The sequence below is a fragment of the Stomoxys calcitrans genome, chromosome 5 (assembly GCF_963082655.1).
Source record: "Stomoxys calcitrans chromosome 5, idStoCalc2.1, whole genome shotgun sequence".
Classification (NCBI taxonomy): domain Eukaryota; kingdom Metazoa; phylum Arthropoda; class Insecta; order Diptera; family Muscidae; genus Stomoxys; species Stomoxys calcitrans.
Window position 1 is genome coordinate 72,364,855 of NC_081556.1, and position 21,546 is coordinate 72,386,400.

A 21,546-nucleotide genomic window follows, 5' to 3' on the forward strand; every position below is an offset into this window, starting at 1 on the left:
CTAGAACATTTTTTACTGGTCAGATAAACAGGTAAAAAGTTGTGGACTTATTTCCAATTTTTTCGCCGTTTGACCCACTGTGCGTTGTCATCACAAGGATCACCGTGTTTAAGTATATGGTTGTGATTTACTCAACATGTCTAAAAATTGCCCATGTACCTACAAGGGTTGCTATCTATATCTCAAATCCTGGCAATGTAAGTGCCTCCTGATACAAACTTTAATGATTTCCGATGTGATTTATCGAGATAAGAGTGTCTTAATCAACTTGTTAAGGTAAAACAATGTCAAAAATCACCATTTCACAAAAGTAGCCCAACTGCAATCGTTTTGACGGAAACTATTTAAGTTTTCGGTAAACTCATTCAGCAATACCAACATTGAGACTGGAGCTTCCTTTGGTATTCGTATGGCAAGCCGCTATAAGAAAATGAATGGTTCGTGTTGGATCTCAAAAACGTTAACTTTTAATGCACAAAAACCAGATCAATATGAGAGATGCCAAATCGATCCACATTGAAAATTGGACAAAAATTGACTTTTTGCCTCTGAAATTGTCATTGGGCTCATCGTCCTTAGTTACAGACGCTTAAATCATTTTGTTCTTGATTTTAAAAATAAGACTTTTCAAAATATAAAAAAAGAACTATGAAAAAACAGATGAACAAAAAACGAAAAACCAAAATTGCCTACGACGATGTTGGCTTCGCATATGCGACAACAACAAACCTTATGCAGTCTCTCTACAAATAGTGGGGCTGTATGAAAAACAAAAATGTTTTCAAAATTATTACTGACAGCTTCTTTGAAGTTATGAGCAATAGTGTTTTTCTCATTTAGATTATTTTTGTCTAAGCTCATAACATTGATGATTGACTGTGTAATTCGCCAAAGAATGCCGCTGAAGAAGGAATGGTTTCCTAGAAACTGCAGTCCAGTTAACCTTTCGACCAAATTGCTGAAAATATTTTTGATTTACAGCCAAATGGGGATTCTATTAATAAATAAAATCAAGCACGGTTGTCAACTAATAAATAGTTACCCCCGTTGGTAAATGACAGCTAATAATAAATGATCTTGAACGCATAGACTACAAAAAGAACTATGAAAAAAACAGATCAACAAAAATTGAAACAAGTAAGAGCGTGTTAAGTTCGTCCGCGCTGAAACTTATATACCCTCCACCATGGATCGTATCTGTCGAGTTCTTTGCGCAGTATCTCTTTTTAGGAGGAGGAGGAGCTATATCAAGTTATAGTCCGATTCGGGCCTCAAGAAACAAAATCGGGAGATCGATTTATATGGGAGCTGTATCAAGCTATTGATCGATTCAGACCATATTAGGCACACATGTTGAAGGTCATGAGAGAAGTCGTTGTACAAAATTTGTGCAAAATCGGATGGCAATTGCACCCTCTAGATGCTCAAGAAGTCAAGAACCCAGATCGGTTTAAATGGCAGCTGTATCAGGTTATGTACCGATTTGCGCCATACTTAACACAGTTATTGGAAGTCATAACAAAACACCTCATGCAAAATTGCAGCCAAATCGGATGAGAATTGCGCGCTCTATTGGCTCAAGAAGTCAAGATCCAAGATCGGTTTATATGACAGATATGCCAGATTATGAACCGATTGGAATCATACTTAACACAGTTATTGGAAAAGATTTCGCCAACTAGAGGCTCAAGAAGTCAAGACACAAGATCGGTTTATATGGCAGCTATATCAAACCATGGAAAGTTAGCGTGCTTTCGTGTGCAAAATTTCATGCGCCTAGCTTTACTACAATACTTCGAAAGTTAGCGTGCTTTCGACAGACAGACGGATAGACGAACGGACATGGCTAGATCGACTTAAAATAACATGATGATCAAGAATACAGGGTGGCTGATGAATATTGCTACAATGATGAATATTGCTACATTTTTTTTTCGGTGTATGGAATACATTTTTCTTTTATTCATGTTAAATTAAATTATTAAATTAATTATTAAATTATTATTAATTAAATTAATTAATTAATTAATTAAATTAATTATTAAATTATTATTATTAAATAGAAAAAAAGTTATTACATTTTTTTTTGGTAGCGGCTTTCATCAGCCACCCTGTATAATACTTTATTGGGTCTCAGACGCATATTTCGAGGTGTTATAAACAGAATGCCGAAATTAGTATACTCCCATCCTACGGTGGAGGGTATAAAAATGGGAAAGTGCACCATTTGTGCAAGGTATATCATTTGGAAGGTTTCGCACTTGATCACTTTGGAAATATCCATAAATATTTTCAAAAATGTCAGAATGCCCAAAATCCTGTCATATCACGGAGTTTTGGAGAAAAAAAACACAACTCCACAGAATGTGAATAAAATCCTGCAAAATATGTATGTATCTTATATCGTGTGGTATCCTTATAAGGAGTCTATAACGATGTAGCACATTTTTAAATACTAGAGATTTTAGAAATAATACAAATTTCTCTGTCATATTTCTAAGAACTGTCTTAAATAAGGATCCTAAAACTAATTTAAAGGTATCTGTTCTATCTTAAATATTGCCAAATTTAGCGTAAAATTTTCTTAACATTTACTCACCTTGTGTACATAAGCCAAGTGCCATGTTACATTAAATGTGGAACCAGCCAATAGTGACGTTTTAATTGAGCCTAAAAACAGAAGAAAAATAAATTTTTATTTAAGAAACTTTTTTAAAAAATTTAATGGAGTGTTGTTCAGAAGATCGAATATCATCCTTAGATAAAATATATAAGCAATAAAATGGTCGTTACAATACAAACTTTTCTATACTGTGTGTTTGAAATTAACAATGATGATGATTTTCAAATGAGTTTCTTTTTGTTGCTCCATGGTACACATAAAACAACTAAGAGAGTGTTAAGTTCGGCCGGGCCGAATTCTATGCGCGGTATCACTTTTTAGGCAAATAAAGAATATTGAATAAGAACTGTTATGCTATTGGAGCTATATCAAGTTATAGTCCGATTCGGACCATAAATGAATGCTGAACATTGTAGAAGTCAGTGTGTAATATTTCAGTTCATTCGGATAAGAATTGCGCCTTGTAGGTGCTCAAGAAGCAAAATCGGGAGATAGGCTTATATGGAAGCTGTATTAAGCTATTAATCGATTCAGGCCATATTAGGCACATATGTTGAAGGTCATGAGAGAAGCCATTGTACAAAATTTCTGCCAAATCGGATTAGAATTGCGCCCTCTAGAGGCTCAAGAAGTCAAGATCCCAGATCGGTTTATATGGCAGCTATCATGATCCGATTTGAATCATAATAAACACAGTTGTTGGAAATGATACCTAAATTTCAGTCAAATTGGCGGAAAATTGCGCCCTCTAGAGGCTCAAGAAGTCAAGACTCAAGATCGGTTTATATGGCAGCTATACCAAAACAGGGACCGATTTGGCCCATTTACAATCCCAACCGACCTACACTAATAAAAACTATTTGTGCAAAATTTCAAGCGGTTAGCTTTACTCGTTAGTTAGCGTGCTTTCGACAGACAGACGGACATGGCTAGATCGACTTAAAATAACATCACGATCAAGAATATATATACTTAATGGGGTCTCAGACGCATATTTCGAGGTGTTACAAACAGAATGACGAAATTAGTATACCCCCATCCTATGGTGGGTATAAAGATCAACGAAAACTAGTTGCACAACAGTTATTTAAACAGCACGCATTACATTTCCTTACGCTTTAAACTGAATCGAGAATTTTCTAATGTTCGCAATGGATTTTTGAGAGGTGGAGACATAAAAACGAGAACTCATAAATGAGTTGCTGGCCAAGTATTAAATTGTGCAGTGACTGAGTTCCAGTTTCTTTTGGGTCAGAGTTGCAAGTAGACATCACCACCACATCACAGAATTGCACAGAAATGTTACATTCCCACTCCAGCTTTATGCGGCTACCTAAGAATTGCAAATATAAATTATATTGCACATGCATACGAATCTATTACAACATATGAATGTAGTCTTCTGCTAAAGAATCTGTTCTATGATATACATTGCCATAGACAATAGCAATGATGCATTGGATGCAAATATGGTTGGAATTAGGATGGAGGAACTTAACCTTTTGGCGGCATGAAAAATGCCGAAATGTATGGATGTACATACGCCCACTTCAGAGAAAATATTTCAAAATTAAACAAATCTAAGGAACATAATTGGTGATTTAAACACAATTAAAGAAATCATTTCAGATTAAACTATGTATACATTTACAAACCAATTTATGGAAAAACAAGTAAGAGCATGCTAAATTCGGCCGGGCCGAATCTTCTATACCCTCCACCAAGGTTCGCATCTGCCGAGTTCTTTGCGCTGTATCTCTTTGTAGACAACGAAGAATAATGAATAAGGACGGAGGAGGAAGAGCTACATCATGTTATAGTCCGATTCGGAGCTCAAGAAACAAAATCGGGAGATTGGTTTATATGGGAGCTGTATCAAGCTATAGATCGATTCAGACCATATTGCACACGTATGTTGAAGGCCATGGGAGAAGACGTTGTATAAAATTTGTGCCGAATCGGATGAGAATTGCGCTCTCTAGGGGCTCAACAAGTCAAGATCCCAGATCGGTTTATATGGCAGCTATATCAGGTTATGGACGGATTTGAACCATACCTCGCAAACATGTGAAAAAGTGATACTAAAACACCACGATCAAAATTACAGCCAAATCGGATAAGAATTGCGCCCTCTAGAGGCTCAAGAAGTCAAAATCCAAAATCGGTTTATATGGCAGCTATATCAAAAAATGGACCGATTTGGCCCATTTACCCCAACGGACCTATACTAATAAAAAGTATTTGTGCAAAAATTCAAGCGGCTAACTTTACTCCTTCAAAAATTAGCGTTCTTTCGACAGACAGACGGACGGACATGGCTAGTTCGTCTTAAAATGTCACGACGATCAAGAATATATATATTTTATGGGGTCGTAGTCGCATATTTCGAGGTGTCACAAACAGAATGACGAAATTAGTATACCCCCATCCTATGGTGGAGGGTATAACAAGTAAAAACTGGATTTGTTTGTCAAATAAATTCAGTTCTCGGAGTGTTTATATAATTCCGTTAATAGTCTTGGTTTTCCGTTACATATTTCGTTAATAGTCTTGATTTTTTGGTTAATTTCTTCAGTGTCACATTTAGCAATTCCACCATTATGATGTCTGCAATAATCGGTGACACTGGGGATCCCATTGGCATGACTTTTCTTTGCTCATATATCTTGTTAATGGTTGTAAAATACTTTGAGTCCTTTAAACACAATGTAAGCATCTCTATGAAAATATCCATTGGGATCTTGGTGTACTTTTTCGCGGTAGTCCATTTTTCTTTCATCACCCTAATTGCCAAATTTACTGGTACGCTTGGAAATAGGGAGATAACATCAAATGAAACGAGTATCTCCATATTGTGGTTGGTTTGATCGTTGACCCTATTTCTAAACTGGATTCCATCCTTAATGTTATACTGTGAATCCCTTGTCAAGTTGTTTAATATGTTATTCAAATATTTAGATATTCCATGTGTGGGAGAATTCATGGATGAGGAGATAGCTCTTAGGGGCATTCCTGGTTTGTGGATTTTCGGTAGTCCATGTATCCTAGGTGCCGTAGCCACTCGGCAGCGAAAAAGAAGTTAAGGATTGGAAGAAGTTAAGGAAATCAACGCAATTTTAGTTCATTTTAAAGTAAATCACACTTAAATTAATTTATAACATCGTTTTTAAAAATTAACAAATAATAACATGTTATGTTCGGTTCGGTCGAATCTTAAGTACCCTCCAATTTTTGAAGTTAGTTGTACGTTTTTCTATAAAGGCAGAAACTAGAAAAGGATTATGGTATATGATATGAAGAAATCAAAATGGATAAATGGATCTATAAAATATAGATTTGCATAAGAAATGCTTTCTGTAAGTGCTCAAAAAGTCAAATCTAGAGATCTATATCAGATTTATAACTGACAATGTGATTATATCAGATTATAAGCCGATCTGGTTCAAACTTGGTAAAGATCTTGGAGATCATAGGAAACAGCAATCAGACATTCAGTATTTCCTTAGATGGGTTAGAGATCTAAAAATTCTAATTCTAAATGGTTTCCTCGAACAGTAATGGCTGTTTTAATCTTCTAGACATCAGATATTTTGCAACAGTCATCTTCTGGTGAGCTTAGCTCTATATTGCATTTTCAAAACGCATCACATGCAGTTGAAAATAAGCACTTGATTCATTCATGTATGAATGCAAATGTTCATTAGCTGAAAACGTACTCAATACCAATTTGGTTGCACCTGTGATCTAAATTGCAAATCTATTATTATATTACAAATTAATTTTCCAAACATATGCATACCAATTTAGAACAACAACAAAATATGAATGCATATGACCTATTCAGCTCAGTATCCATCCACTTGGGTTAAAATGGCAAGCATATAGTAAAAGTGTACACTATGAATAAAAATATTAATTTTCAAAATTTCCACACAAAAGGCTTGAAATTTATTTATCAGTACATGCAATTTCTGCGAATCGTCTGAAAATTATCAACAGATTTTGTTCAAAATATACTTTACATATTATATTGTTTTGTACACAAGGTCTATACAAGACGTATAGTGAATTTGTATTTCTTAAGAAAGTAAATATCAATTTTGTACCACCGATAAACGTTACTTTTGTCCAAGGTGACTGCACTATATGGCATAATCAATATGCGGAATGTTTTCCACTCAATATTTTATACAGTTTCTTGATCCTATGAACAGACGCTGAAGGTTGCCATCAGCCAATAACTCTCCATGTCATTTCGAGTATCATAGGTACTTAGTATTTAAGTAAGAACCGGTGACACCAGGCCCCTCACTGAGACTCTCTTTTCGAAATTGCTGATTGCCCACGGTTGCATTTGTATATACTCCGCATAAATAAGAAGCTTTCCACTTTCCGCAACATGTGTTGAAGCGCCCGGTATCTTTCAGTTAAGCTTCCTGTGAAAACAACACACGCCACACAAGTCGAGCTCAATGTTGAAGCCTGTGTGGTGCTGAAAGTTATTCAGTGTCGGTCGGGGGTAATTTAGTAAAATGTTGTAGGGTTAATGGAAATGAGAACTGTCCGATTCATATTTGTTATTATTATTAGTGTAGGTAGGCGATTGCAATTGTAAATGAGCTATATCGTAGTTCTTATTCGCACAATGACTTGTCCGATGACCCCCATCATACATGGCAAGTATGACCTGAATCGGTCTGCAATCTGATATAGCTGTCATATGAACCGATCTCGGTGTTTTGTTTTGATTTCCAACAGGCATGGTCCAAATCGGCTCATAACCTGATACAGCTCCCATATAAACCGATCTCCCGATTATACTTCTTGAACCTCTAAAGACCACAATTCTTATCCGATTTGGCTGAAATTTTACTTTTTTTCTACTTTTTTCTCCAACGTTGGGAGAAGCAGGGCCTGAATCGGTCCATAACCTGATATTGCTGCATTGGCATAGTAATTCTTATCTATTGTTCTCTGTTTACCTATAAAGAGATACCGGGCAAAACATTTTAAAAATGCGATCCATGAACTTAGCACACTGTTATTTGTTTTGTATTAAGGGGCCTTCAACTTATAGCCAGGCCCGAACGGCAGAATAGCCGAATATGCTAATCTAACCCGTGTTGCCTACCACATTTGGTAGGTTTTATTACCTTTGGTTAACCGACTTGGATTTTGGTATGTTTTTCCAATATAAATATAATCCAAATAGAGCCTGCTTGGTAGATACACCCAAATAGGCATTTTTTCTGGACGAAGGTCTCACTGTTCAAAATTTCAGCGAAACGAAGTAGTAAGGGCGCTAATTATGAGCTCATAGCTTTATATTGGAAGAAAGGTCTTTATCCGTGGTGACGGATCTAAAACGATTCACTGTAGCTAATTTCAGTGAAATCAGGTCAAAGATACGACTTTTATGAAACAAGAAGTTTTATCCGAAGAAAAATCATCTTTGAACTACGAACATTCTATTAAGGAACAAGGGCAAAAATCTAACAAATCAATGAGTGCTGATCGATTCAAGTTTATGGTCAATGATAAAGGACCTCCTTTTGAAAGCCAATTCCGACCGGAGTACTGCAGTGCGATACCTCTTTTGGAAGATGGCATATTACCTAACAAATGTCTCCAGCATTAGGAGTTATTAAGAGCCAACATTTCCAAAACTTAACAAAAAACTTAAATTCTCGTTCAAAAAGGGAAAGGAAGTGAAAATTACGTCCTTAATTTTAATCTGTGACAAACCAAAAAAAAAAAAATTGTGTGGAAACATTTTTAGCAAATTTTTACTGAAGCTTATTACCATTTATTTTATTTTATTAATTTCGTCATTCCGTACATTATTGATCGTCATGAAATTTTAAGCCGATCTAGTCATGTCCTACCGTCTGTCTGTCGAAAGCAGGCTAACTTTCAAAGGAATAAAGCTAAGCGCTTGAAATTGTGCACAAATACTTCTTATTAGTGTAGGTCGCCTGGGATTGTAAATGGCAATTCTTATCCGATTAAGCTGAAATTTTGCATGAAGTGTTTTGTTATGACTTTCAACAACTGTGTTGTTTGATTCAAATCGGTTCATAATCTGATATAGTTGCCATATAAACCGATCTGGTATCTAGATTTCTTGAGGCACTAGAGGGCGCAATTCTTATCCGATTTGGATTTAGCTGAAATTTTGCATGAAGTGTTTCGTTATGACTTCCAACAACTGTGCTAAGTACGGTTCAAATTGGTACATAACCTGATACAGCTGTAAACGGATCTGGCATCTTGACTTCTTAAGCCTCTAGACGACGCAATTCTGAAATTTGGCTGAAATTTTGTACAACGGCTTCTCCGATGACCTTTAACATACGTGTCCAATATGGTCTGAAACGATATATAGCCTGATACAGCTCCCATATAAATCGATCTCCCGATTTTGCTTCTTGAGCCCCTACAAGGCGCAATTCTTAGCCGATACAATGGTCTTCAATATTCAAAAAGAGATACCGCGCAAAGAACTCGTCATACGCGATCCATGGTGGAGGGTATATAAGATTCGGCCCGGCCGAACTTAGCACGCTCTCACTTGTTTTATTTGGCAGTTTGCTATGTTACTTGATAGAATACGGTTCGTTATCAAATGCAATTTTGCCCATGAACATTCCATTAAGGAACAGGGGCAAATAAATATGAATAGGTGGACACAAAAATAAAACAAATGAAATTTTTGTTTAAAGTGTGACTATATAATCAATTGAAGATGTAGAAGAAAAATTAATAAATCGTTGCAGCAGTCTGCTTTTATTTTTAAAGATTATAATACAGAAAGAATTTTAATTATTTTACCAACAAAAGTATCATGGAATTTTCTCGCAAAATTTACAGATTATATATATATATATATATATGTATATATATATATATATATATATATATATATATATATATATATATATATATATATATATATATATATATATATATATATATATATATATATATATATATATATATATATATATATATATATATATATATATTAATTTCATTTCTGATTCATCGAATGCAACTTCTATTTAAATAAGTTTTATTATTTTAAAGTTACTTTAATAAGTTGTTAGTTTTTGATTTTACTTCTACACAATCAATGTGAAAAATCTAAACTCTGGTTAGTATAATTAAAATCGCGAGCAACCATGGAGTTTTTGATAATTTATTTATAAATTCGAATAAAAAGTGAAGCGCAAGTGCTATTAAGCAATCCAATTTTTTATTTGAGCTTGACTGAAACTTAGTAGTTAATCAATTATTGATAAAAGTTAATTTTTTTTGGTTAAGCGTACATGTAAACCAATTATACATTTGCTAGGAAATAATAAATATTTTTTGGTTTATAATACTTTTAAACCACAACTTTTTCCATGATATAAAAGTTTGGGTAAAGGCAAATAAAACCTTACATTTGTTTATTCTCTTTATAATTTAGAAATTTGTTAGAAAGACATGACTGTTTCCGAATTTATATGTAATAAATTAAGGGTTATCGTACGACAAATCTATTTGAAATTGGTGAAAACATTCCTTGTGAAATTGGTGAAAACATTCCAATAATCTACCACACTATATTTAATGCATCAGCAACACGATTACATTTAAAAAACGGCTTATTCAATTTGTCTCATAGTTAACTGATATTTCATTTCTTTAAATTTTGCTTTAAAAATTTTGTAACTTATAAATTTATCTGTGCTTTTGTTAAATTTACAATTACATAAGGTTGTTTTTTTTAAACACTGTTTTGTTCTACTTTCTATTATTATTTATAACCTAGTTTATTCATTGTGAACCTACTTTAGTCTACACTTTAATTATAAGATAGATAATAATCTTATAATTATAACATGTTTTGTAGATAATAAATCACTAAATAAATAAATAAAATAAAGTATATGAATTTTCCTTATAATTATGTTCAAAATATGCTGAAATTGAGTTCAGATATCCCAACTTTTTGAAAATTTCAAATAGATTTTAGATCACTCGCATGTACCAAAAATAAGGATTTGTGTTTACCAAACGGGACAAAAAAATCTTAAGCGCCAAATCATGATCAACTTTACTGCCATTTAGTTAAATTTTCATACATTTGGGGTTCACGTTCTTTTGAGTGTAGTATGTATTCTTTAAAGGATTGGAAATGGCTAAATGTAAGTACATAAAATAATACAACATTTTCTTGCTTATAAGATATTTGGTAGGATTTTTCTTGAATGTGAATACTCAACATATCTACAATTTTCTGATACCTTATTTCATTTTTAAATATGTATTTAAAGGGTGATTTAATATCTATTATCTTTTTGGCAACACTGGTTTAAACAGCTCACGAACGTTTCGTGTTTTTGTTTTACTTTCAAACATCTTCAGTTTGGTCTGTAATTTAACCATGAATCGTCTTACAAACGAACAACGCTTGCAAATTATTGAACTTTATTATCAAAATGAGTGCTCTGTTAAGGAAGTTCATTGCGCGCTTCTTTATCGTCGAAGCTCATTTTTGACTCAATGGATATGTAAATAAGCAGAATTGTCGATTTTGGATTGAAGATCCGCCAGATGCATTGCAAGAGCTACCAATCCATCCAGAAAAAGTCATAGTTTGGTGCGGTTTATGGGTTGGTGGCATAATTGGACCGTACTTCTTCAAAGATGATGCAAATCGTAAGGTAACTGCGAATGATGAGCGCTATCGTGAGATGATATCCATTTTTTTTTGCCCGAAATGCAAGAGCTTGACTTGCATGACATGTGGTTTCAACAAGACGATGCCACATGCGACACAGCACGCGTAAAAATGGACATATTGAGAGGCGAGTTCGGTGAACTTTTTTATTTCATGTTTGGGACCGGTCAACTAGCCTTCTAGATCGTGCGATTTAACGACTTTAGACTATTTTTGTGGGTCAATGTTAAAGCTCATGTCTATACAGACAAGCCCGCTTCATCTGACATATAGGAAGACAACATTGAAACATTTATTCGTGAGATACCGGCCGAAATGTTGGAAAGAGTATGCCAAAATTGAACTAAGCGGATGGACCAATTGAGGCGCAGTCACGGTCAACATTTGCATGAAATAATCATCAAACATTAAATTATATGGACTATACTATCGACTCAAATGAAGATTTTCTGAATTTTATGTGTTTTTGTTTTTTGACAAATTTTCCTATAGCTCTTAAAAAATCACACTTTTTATTAAAAAGCATAATATCCATGCTAAGTTGAACTAGGTTCTGTTTAACGTTCGTTGTTGAACGTCAGTTTGAACTCAATTATATCGAATGCATATTTTTGTCTGTGTGTAGTAAAGTGAAATGTCAGATGACGTTGTACAATGTCGAGACACCACAACGAGTTTATCAAAGTCTATACGAATGATTCGCCTTGATCATTACTAACTGTGGTTTTGTACCTGACATGGTCGATGAAAACTTGACGCGGATAGTTTGCATTTTCATTGCTTTAAACTTCACTATTGGAAGTCGTCGTGGCAACGATACACCAGAGGTATTATCCTTGACACGAATTGATAATTTGGTATTAAAAGTATCGAATTTACTGTCATCAGCATTAATTCATACAGCTGTTTATATAAAAACGAACACTTAATGCGCCAACTCCTTGCTCTGAAAAGAGTCCCAATAGTTGAGATGGTAGCAAACTCGGCTTATCAATGCGATGGTGATAGTTTCTACTTCCGTCATAAGCATTGGCCTTTCGCTATAGAAAAGTAAATTCGGTAATGCAATGGGCTAAAAATGATCTCAGTGAGTCTGAATACAGATTGCCACTGTTCCCTGGTATAGTAAGTACGTTTATGCCCTCCAACTCTAATGGCAAATACAGTGTATATGGATCCATAAAAATATATAAGGAGCTGGGTCATCAATGTCTCTCTCTCTATTACTTTATTCAATTTAAAATGGTAATAAACGCTTTTTATCTACCACCCAATATCAGCACGAAAACTATTTGAGTATTTTTAAAAACTGTAGCAGACTAAATCATGTCGGTCTCATTATTACGAGAGAAACAAAAAAATATTAAGGAAATATTAATGTTCACTGAAATTTTATTTCTTCGAAACAAAGTATAAGTCGCAGATTTGTTGAAACAATCGATTTAGGCCAGTCTTGAAATAAACGCAAACAAACCATTGCATTCGTATGTATGTATATATCACTGATTATGGCGCGACTTCAAATTGTCATGGAATGTTGTTGTGCAGCATTTTCTCCAGTTTGCTCCTCTCTGCGGCGCTGCTGTTTTCCCTCTGTGGGTTACTTCGCCGTTTCCAACAGATTTTTCCACCAGATAACCTCATGACCAAGTAATGATGATGCCTGTAGTGGTATTGATGCAACAGGTAAATTATGTATTACCTGCGACTTGGCGACTTTTTTGTCTTCTTTGAGACTTTGGGAGTTTCTTGTTGGAGCAGTGGACGAACGAATAGAAAAGCGATTGATCGATGAACTGCTACATGGTATGATTGAATATAAAAAAATCAAGCATGCCGGCAATAAGAGTGGTAAAGGCACAAGTATGCCGACATGTCAGAAAGTTGGGTTTGCCACTTATCTTTGTGGCAAATATTCCGCTTTATTAGTGGAAAGTGACACTCCTTTCGCTTTCTGGGCTCTGCCACAGTCAGTCACTGTTAAGTGCACATAGGCCAGCCGCAAGTCCCCCATGTTAAATTGATTGTAATCAAGCGCTTACGTTGTTTACTTTTCTACTGACAAATCGTCATTGTTTCGCATTGAAACATGCCATATGCCCATGATTATGTGTAATGGCGGCGTTTCTTTTGAAACTCCATTTTGCAGGTGGTCTCTTACAATTCTTTTATGGATTTTCGATCAGTTCGAAAAAAAACATTGGTCAAATTGTGTCATTTGCATTAAAAGAGAAAAATATAAATGTTTCAAATAGTCTAATCACATCTGTATTAGATTTAATCGGTCGAGTTCTTGTTTCACTTTTCCTTTACTTTTGGTTTATTTCAAACTCCTATGATGATGAAAAATGTGAAATTTTTTAACCTACATCATTAATAGTGTTCGTTACACAATCTTGAAAATCAAACTTGTATGGATATTGTAATTAAACGTACAGAACATTATTTGGAATTTCTAAGCGTCACTGAAGCGCAGGGGTTAGCATATGACACTGAACACCTGGGTTAGAATTCTGGCGAGAACACTCGAAAGAAGTTTTAAGCAATGGTTATCACCTCCTAATGTTGGCGACATTTATGAGGTACTATGTCATGTAAAAACTTCTTCCCAAAGAGATGTCGCACAGCGGCAGGCCGTTCGGACTCGGCTGTAAAAATGAGGCCCCTTCTTATGAAAAGTTCGTGAGAAGTTCGCCTTTGTTCCTTAACGAAATGTTCATGGGCAAATTTGAAGTGCGAAGATGGGCTATGTATCCCCTATATATACTGCTCTTCGGATTAAACTTCTTAAATCATAAAAGTCGTATCTTTGATCTAGTTTCGCTGAAACTAGCTACAGTGAATCGCTTTAGATCTGTTGGCAACAATGTACAGCGTTCTTCCAATGTAAAGCCATAAACCTATTTGATATTTTATCCGATTTAGCTGAAGAAATAATTCTAGAACAACTATTTACTTAGTACTTATACATTGGAAAACCCTAACAACCTACTCAAAAGAAAAAACGTACCAAATATGACAAGAACCTACCGATAAACGGCAACACCAACCATAATGTAAGTTGCAATTGCATCATCCGATCTCAAATTTGTCTTCTTGGGCCCGCAGGAGCTTCAAATGATGTCGGATTTAGCTAGAATTTGGAAAGTGAAGGCAGATATGTGAGGCATTAAGCTACGAAAAACTTCTCAACAAAATGGTGTCGCTCTATGGTACATGGAGGAATATATATATACATAAATTCGCCATTATGTCGAGAGCCAAGACAAAATCCTTCCTGTTTAAATGCGATTTCGACCAAGCTTTATGGATATTTTGGAAGTCATCCAAGAAAGGCATCATCTAAGATCGTAAATTGAATTTTAGGCAACATATTTTTATGATGGTGAATAAATCTTTTAGTTCTCTTGAATTTATGAAAATATGGAGTAAAAAATTTGATGATCCTTCAGTTACTAATAACTTATATATTTCTCTTGATCGATGTACGATTGAGTATCCGTTATTTGGGATGTGGTTTGCACCATTCACAGAAATAAAATTGAGTCAGAACAGAAACTATTTCTACTATTTTACCTTCATAATCGTGGTTGGAATTATCAATCACTTCCTTCCTATAGGTTTAGACTAAATTTAATAAAGCTCCCTACACTCAGTAGTCGCAGGAAAATGTTGAACATCACTCTCATCTCAAATGTTTTACACGGGAATTTGAAGTCCGAATTTTTGTTGAGCCAGCTTAATATTAACGTTCCTTCAACACCAACGAGAAAATTTTCAACTGCTTAATGTTCAATATCATCAAAGAGATTTAGCTAATAATGATCCCTTTCGTCGTATTTGTTTAGATTTTAATAAATATTATCATCTTTTTGATTTTACTGAAGATAGATACTCATTAAAAAGAAAAATTATACTATACTTAAATCCTAGTTCAATATCAATGTTGTTTGTAAGGATATGTGTATTATAAACATGTATTATATTAACAAGTGACTATTTTATAGCATTTATACTGTAAAGCTATATCTAAATCTGAACCGATTTTTTCCTACCAATTTCCGACTCTACAAATTATATATATTTCGGATCGTCGTAAAATTCTACGACGATATATCTGTCCGTCCGTCAGTTGTAATCACTCTAGAGTCTTCCAAATTGAGATATTGATCTGAAATTTGGCACAGATACGTCTTTTTGATGCATGCTGATTAAGTTCTTGAACGGGCCAAATCGGACCATATTTGGATATAGCTGCTATATAGACCAATTTCAATGGGCTTCGTCTCTAGGCCGAAAAACATCGTTATACCAATTTTGAAGACGATCGGATGAAAACTGCGACCTGCAGTTTGTACACAAAGTTACATGGACAGACAGACAGACGTATATAGCTAAATCGAATCAGAAAGTGATTCTGAGTCGATCGGTATACTTATCAATGGGTCTATATCTTCCTTCTGGGTGCTAAGTTATAATACCCTATACCACAGTAGTGGTGTAGGGTCTAATAATAATAATTACCAGAAGCCTGAGGATAGTTTTATATGACAGTTTTATCAAATTAAGACCTTTTGGAAGTAAGGGTCCTGTAAAATGCAAATTTGCCTATGAGAATTGCATTAAGGAACTGGAGCAAACTTCTCACATATCAGTGAGTGCTGTCCGATTCAAGTTTTAAGCTCAATGATAATTAACCTCCTTTTTATTGCCGAGCCCAAACGGCGTGCCATAGTGATATACACAGCGCCATGACCGAGACCAAAAATGGCAAAAGTCAACATAATCGGAATGTAAATTTTTGGATGCGTTTATTATCTGTATATTAATCATATGTAATCTACAGTTGACCGAAAAATAAGTACTAAGCAAGACGAACTCGTGAAAGTGAATCCCAACTTAAGTGAAAAAGCAAAGTAATGTTCATAAAAGTATCAGCTGCATTTGTCTGCCTTAACAAGAATTATTAGTCATATTGAACCCACAACCATAGGATGGGAGTGGATAACTTCCATTATAAAGTGGTACTTCGATTTGTCTTAACTTTTGCACGGAGTGTTTTGTTATGATTTCCAACTATAATGCCAAGTATGGTCTAAGCTGGTCCATAATCTGATATAGCTTCCATATAAACCTTTCTCCCGATTTGACATCTTGGAAGCCGTAATAGTTTACGATTTGACTGAAATTTTGCACACAGTGGGTTGTTTTGATTCTCTTAAATAAATTTATATTCTAAAGTTCAGCAAACTAGTATGACAAATAAGTATTTTATGGTCCCTATACCCAAAATTTAAAGATCGGTCTATATGGTAGCTATATCTAAATATGGTCCGATTTGAATCATAATTGGTAGGACCTTTGAGAGGTTTAATATAGCTCACTGATCCAAATTTCAGCATAATCGACTGAAAAATAGGTACTTTATACCAAAACCATTAATCTGGAGATCGGTCTATATGACAGATATATATGGCATGGTTGGGGTTAGGCCCGAAACAAGACTTTGATTCAAATTTGAGGGAAATCAGATGATGAGTATTTTTTGGTCTCGGGAAGTAAAATCGGAGGATCTGTCTATAAGGGCCTAATTCCAAAACGTGGACCTACATGGTCTATTTTTGGTCCTATGTCTTCTATAATAAAAATAAAAAATATTTGTCAAGTTTCATCCACCTACATTAACTACTTCTTTTTTGGCCAACTTTACTATGAACTCACGACACTGTGCAACAATTCAAAATAGAAGTGTGGATTTACGATTACCGCACTTGTCACTGAGGTAGAAAGGTACTTATAAATATTCAATCAAAATACAATCAAAATACAATAAAAAAACCTTCTCAATTATCAAAAAGATAAATGAGAACTGTATTGAAAACTGGGCATTTACTTGCCCCCGAAAATGGGAGGGGCTATTTTAACACTTCATTTAAATTTCATTGAAATTGAATCATTGCTTATTCTGCTCTTTAGAGTTGCTCCGAGTTTGCTGTAAAATGTTGGATAGGACAATAAATGGTGATTTTTTAGCTATTAAAATTTTTTTTAAACACTGGTTTAAACGGCTTACGCGCCTTTCGTGTTTTGCTCACTGTTAAACATCTTCAGTTTGGTCTATAATTTAACCATGAATTGTCTTACAAACGAACAACGCTTGCAAATTATTGAATTTTATTATCAAAATGCATGCTCTGTAAAGAAAGTTCATCGCGCACTTCTTGTGTTCAGCGACGAAGCTCATTTTTGGCTCAATGGGTACGTTAAAAAGCAGAATTGTCGATTTTGAAGTGAAGATCCGCCAAAAACATTCCAAGAGCTACCAATGCATCCAGAAAAAGTTACAGTTTGGTTCGGTTTATGGGCTTGTGGCATCATTTGGCCGCACTTCTTCAAAGATTATGCGAAGCGTAACGTAACTATGAATGGTAATCGTGCGATTTAACGCTTTTAGACTATTTTTTGTGGGGCTATGTTAAAGCTCATGTCTATAAAGACAAGCCCGCTTCAATTGATATATTGAAAGACAACATTGGAGCATTAGCTCTTAAAAATCACCCTTTACATCAAAATTTCATCGAAATCAGATGAGGAATACGTCTTCCATGTACTCAAGAAGTTAAGTCATCTATGAAGATATAGTCCGAAACTAAACATACGCAATAGTTTCAAGTTTTAGTTTGACAGATTTTTTTTAATTACTGTAGCTTGATTGCAACGCGCAGATTATAGCTAAATCGTAAAAGGATATCTATACTTTATGGGATCAGAGGCGAATATTCCACAAAAATAATGACAAAACTAGTATAAAGGGTCAACTAGTAAGCTGGAAGATTTTAGAGTATGAATCTAAGGATGGAGAGGTGATGTGAAACATTTTTAAATTTGGTATTGGAGAACCAAACATTACTTTACCTGCTGATATTTTATCAAAATCAAACTTAAATTGCGCCCTCATAATGTTTAAAAAAGTCATATATATCCTATTCAGAAACTCAAAGGACATACATTGCTGAGAAAAAAATATATATGTGAAAACTCGAGCAGCTGAAATGTTAGAGTGATGAGCGGACGTTAAATCGAACAACATTAGACGATCAGTTATATATAAAATTTTTTTTTTGGTTCCACTTCAATATTACAATGACAAACGGATTGACAAAGTTACTCGACTCTATGGTAAAGGCTACAAAATTCTATTACATTTGTACGAAGTCAATCTCAAAAAGATTTTGATTTCCATAACAAAAGCCTTGCTGACTAGGCATGGGGATAAGTTGCAATGGGTGTTTCTTCCTTAGAGAGTATTACATAAAATATACACCTTAAGTATACACAAATACAACAGCACATTCATCATTTCAGAAACTGAACAAACCAGCGATGCCGTAACATTCCATACAAGTTTCCATGGGGAGGTTTCGACGACGCACACCATTATGATCCGCAGTGAAAGTTTTCACATGTCGTTGAATATCCTCTGGACTTTATAATAACTCCATCAACATGTATAAAAGATGAACGCGTCCTCTTCATCTCGCTGCTTGCAATGGCTAGTGCTTTTGTATGTGCGGTACTGGATGTTGTACACCTTACCTTGTAAATTAAATAATTTCACAAAAAATGCAACATGTTGCTTTGCTTATGCGCTCACGCGCCATCGCCGCATGTTACTGCAGAGTAATGCGGTTTGACCACATGCCCATTACAGATATAAGTGCGTACGGCACACATCAATTGTAGTTGACATGTATGGTTGGCACGCCTTCTGTGCCATATGTTATGGGGGTATCCGAATCACAAATTACAAACGTGATGTTAACAAGGAAATTACGCAGTTATTCCAGATGCTCGTTCGGATGTTTGATATTTGTGTGTTCGTTTTTATACCCACCACCGAAGGATGGGGGTATATTCATTTTGTCATTCCGTTTGCAACACATCGAAATATCCATTTCCGACCCTATAAAGTATATATATTCTTGATCAGCGTAAAAATCTAAGACGATCTAGCCATGTCCGTCCGTCTGTCTGTTGAAATCACGCTACAGTCTTTAAAAATAGAGATATTGAGCTGAAATTTTGCAAAGATTCTTTTTTTGTCCATAAGCAGGTTAAGTTCGAAGATGGGCTATATCGGACTATATCTTGATATAGCCCCCATATAGACCGATCCGCCGATTTAGGGTCTTAGGCCCATAAAAGCCACATTTATTATCCGATTTTGTTGAAATTTGGGACAGTGAGTTGTGTTAGGCCCTTCGACATCCTTTGTCAATTTGGCTCAGATCGGTCCAGATTTGGATATGGCTGCCATATAGACCGATCCTCCGATTTGGGGTCTAAGGCCCATAAAAGCCACATTTATGGTCTGATTTCGATGAAATTTGGGACAATGAGTTGTCTTAGGCCCTTTGACATGTTTCTTTAATTTGGTCCAGATCGGTTCAGATTTGGATATAGCTGCCATATAGACCGATCCTCCGGTTTAGGGTCTTAGGCCCACAAAAGCCACATTTATTATCCGATTTTGATGAAATTCGGGGCAGTGAGATGTATTAGGCCCATCGACATCCTTTATTAATTTGGCTCAGATCGGTCCAGATTTAGATATAGCTGCCATATAGATCGATCCTCCGATTTATGGTGTAAGGCCCATAATAGCCACATTCATTATCCGATTTTGCTGAAATTTGGGACAGTGAGATGTGTTAGGCCCTTTGACATACTTCTTCAATTTGGTCCAGATCGGTTCAAATTTGGATATAGCTGCCATATAGACCGATTTCTTGATTTATGGTTTTGGGCGCATTTATTGTCCGATGTCGCTGAAATTTGAGACAGTGAGTTTGGTTAGATTCTTCGTCGTCCTTCTTCAATTTTGCCCAGATCGGTCCAGACTTGAATATAGCTGCCATATAGACCGATCTCTGGATTTAAGGTTTAGGGCCCATAAAATAGGCATTTATTGTCCGATTTCGCCGAAATTTGGGACAGTGCTTAGTGTTAGGCTCTTCGACATGTTTATGCAACTCGGCCCAAATCGGTCCAGATTTGGATATAGCTGCCATGTAGACCGATATCTCGATTTAAAGTCTTGGCCCCATAAAAGGCGCATTTATAATCCGATTTCACTGAAATTTGACACATTTGACATGTTCGGCTTTTCGACATCCGTGTCGTATATAGTTCAGATCGGTATGAGGTATATGAGTATAAGGTATGAAATTTTCACCGAATTTTGATGAAAGGTGGTTTACATATATACCCGAGGTGGTGGGTATCCAAAGTTCGGCCCGGCCGAACTTAACGCCTTTTTACTTGTTTTTTTAAATATTTTTAACGAATAAACAAAAATCACTAGCATACATATGCACATAATTTTTCAACATTGTAAATTGATGTCAATGAATTGCTAACTCTATTTGGGACAAGTAAGTCGCACTGCATAGAATGGAGGCATACTCATTTTGCCCCTTATAATTGAGCTTAAACTTGATTTGGACTGCACTCATTGATATGTGAGAAGTTTGCCCCTGTTCCTTAGTGGAATGTTCATGGGCAAAAATTGCATTTTTTTCAAAATGTCAGCCAATTCAAATAAAAATTACGTTCTCTGGAGGCTTAAGAAGTATATGGTTTCAAAACAATCCCAACTGACCTACACTAATAGGGGGTAATCATGCGAAATTTCAAGCAGCTGACCTTACTGCTTCAAAAGTTAGCGTGCTTTCGACAGATGGACGGACTTGGCTAGATCGACTTATGGGGTCTTAGACCAATATCTCGATGTGCTTCAAATGGAATAACGAAGTTAGTATTCTCCCATCCTGTGGTGAAGGAAATAAAAAGTTTAAAATTATTTGAAAATATCATTCATAGAGGTAAGCACCCAAAGTTCGGCTTGGCCGAATTTAAATGCTCAAATGTGTACTTCTTCTTCTTCCGAAATAATGTTTTTTTATAATCGGGTTCACTGTTATGCCCATGTTCAAGTTTACAACATCATGTTCATTTGCGGTTATGAGACAAAAACTTGTCCTGGTGGTGTACGCCTTACAAAATTTACAAGCCAACTTGACAAGTGTACAGGAAATATTTTACATATCTAGAGCGAGTTTTTGCGAAATAGCATTTTTAGACCATGTGCAAATGAATATAAAAGTTAAAGGAGTGCTTAAATTATGATATGGTA

General features: G+C 35.3%; 1 protein-coding gene across 2 annotated transcripts in view; it reads right to left on the reverse strand.

Annotated features, from left to right (window-relative positions):
* LOC106081341 (uncharacterized) overlaps positions 1-21,546 on the reverse strand; it is a 97,489-nt gene that overhangs the window by 51,397 nt on the left and 24,546 nt on the right. For both annotated transcript variants that reach the window (XM_013243228.2, XM_059368827.1), the window contains exon 2: positions 2,600-2,670. In XM_013243228.2, the coding sequence (XP_013098682.2) occupies positions 2,600-2,670 (71 nt within the window). The remainder of the gene's footprint in view (positions 1-2,599; positions 2,671-21,546) is intronic.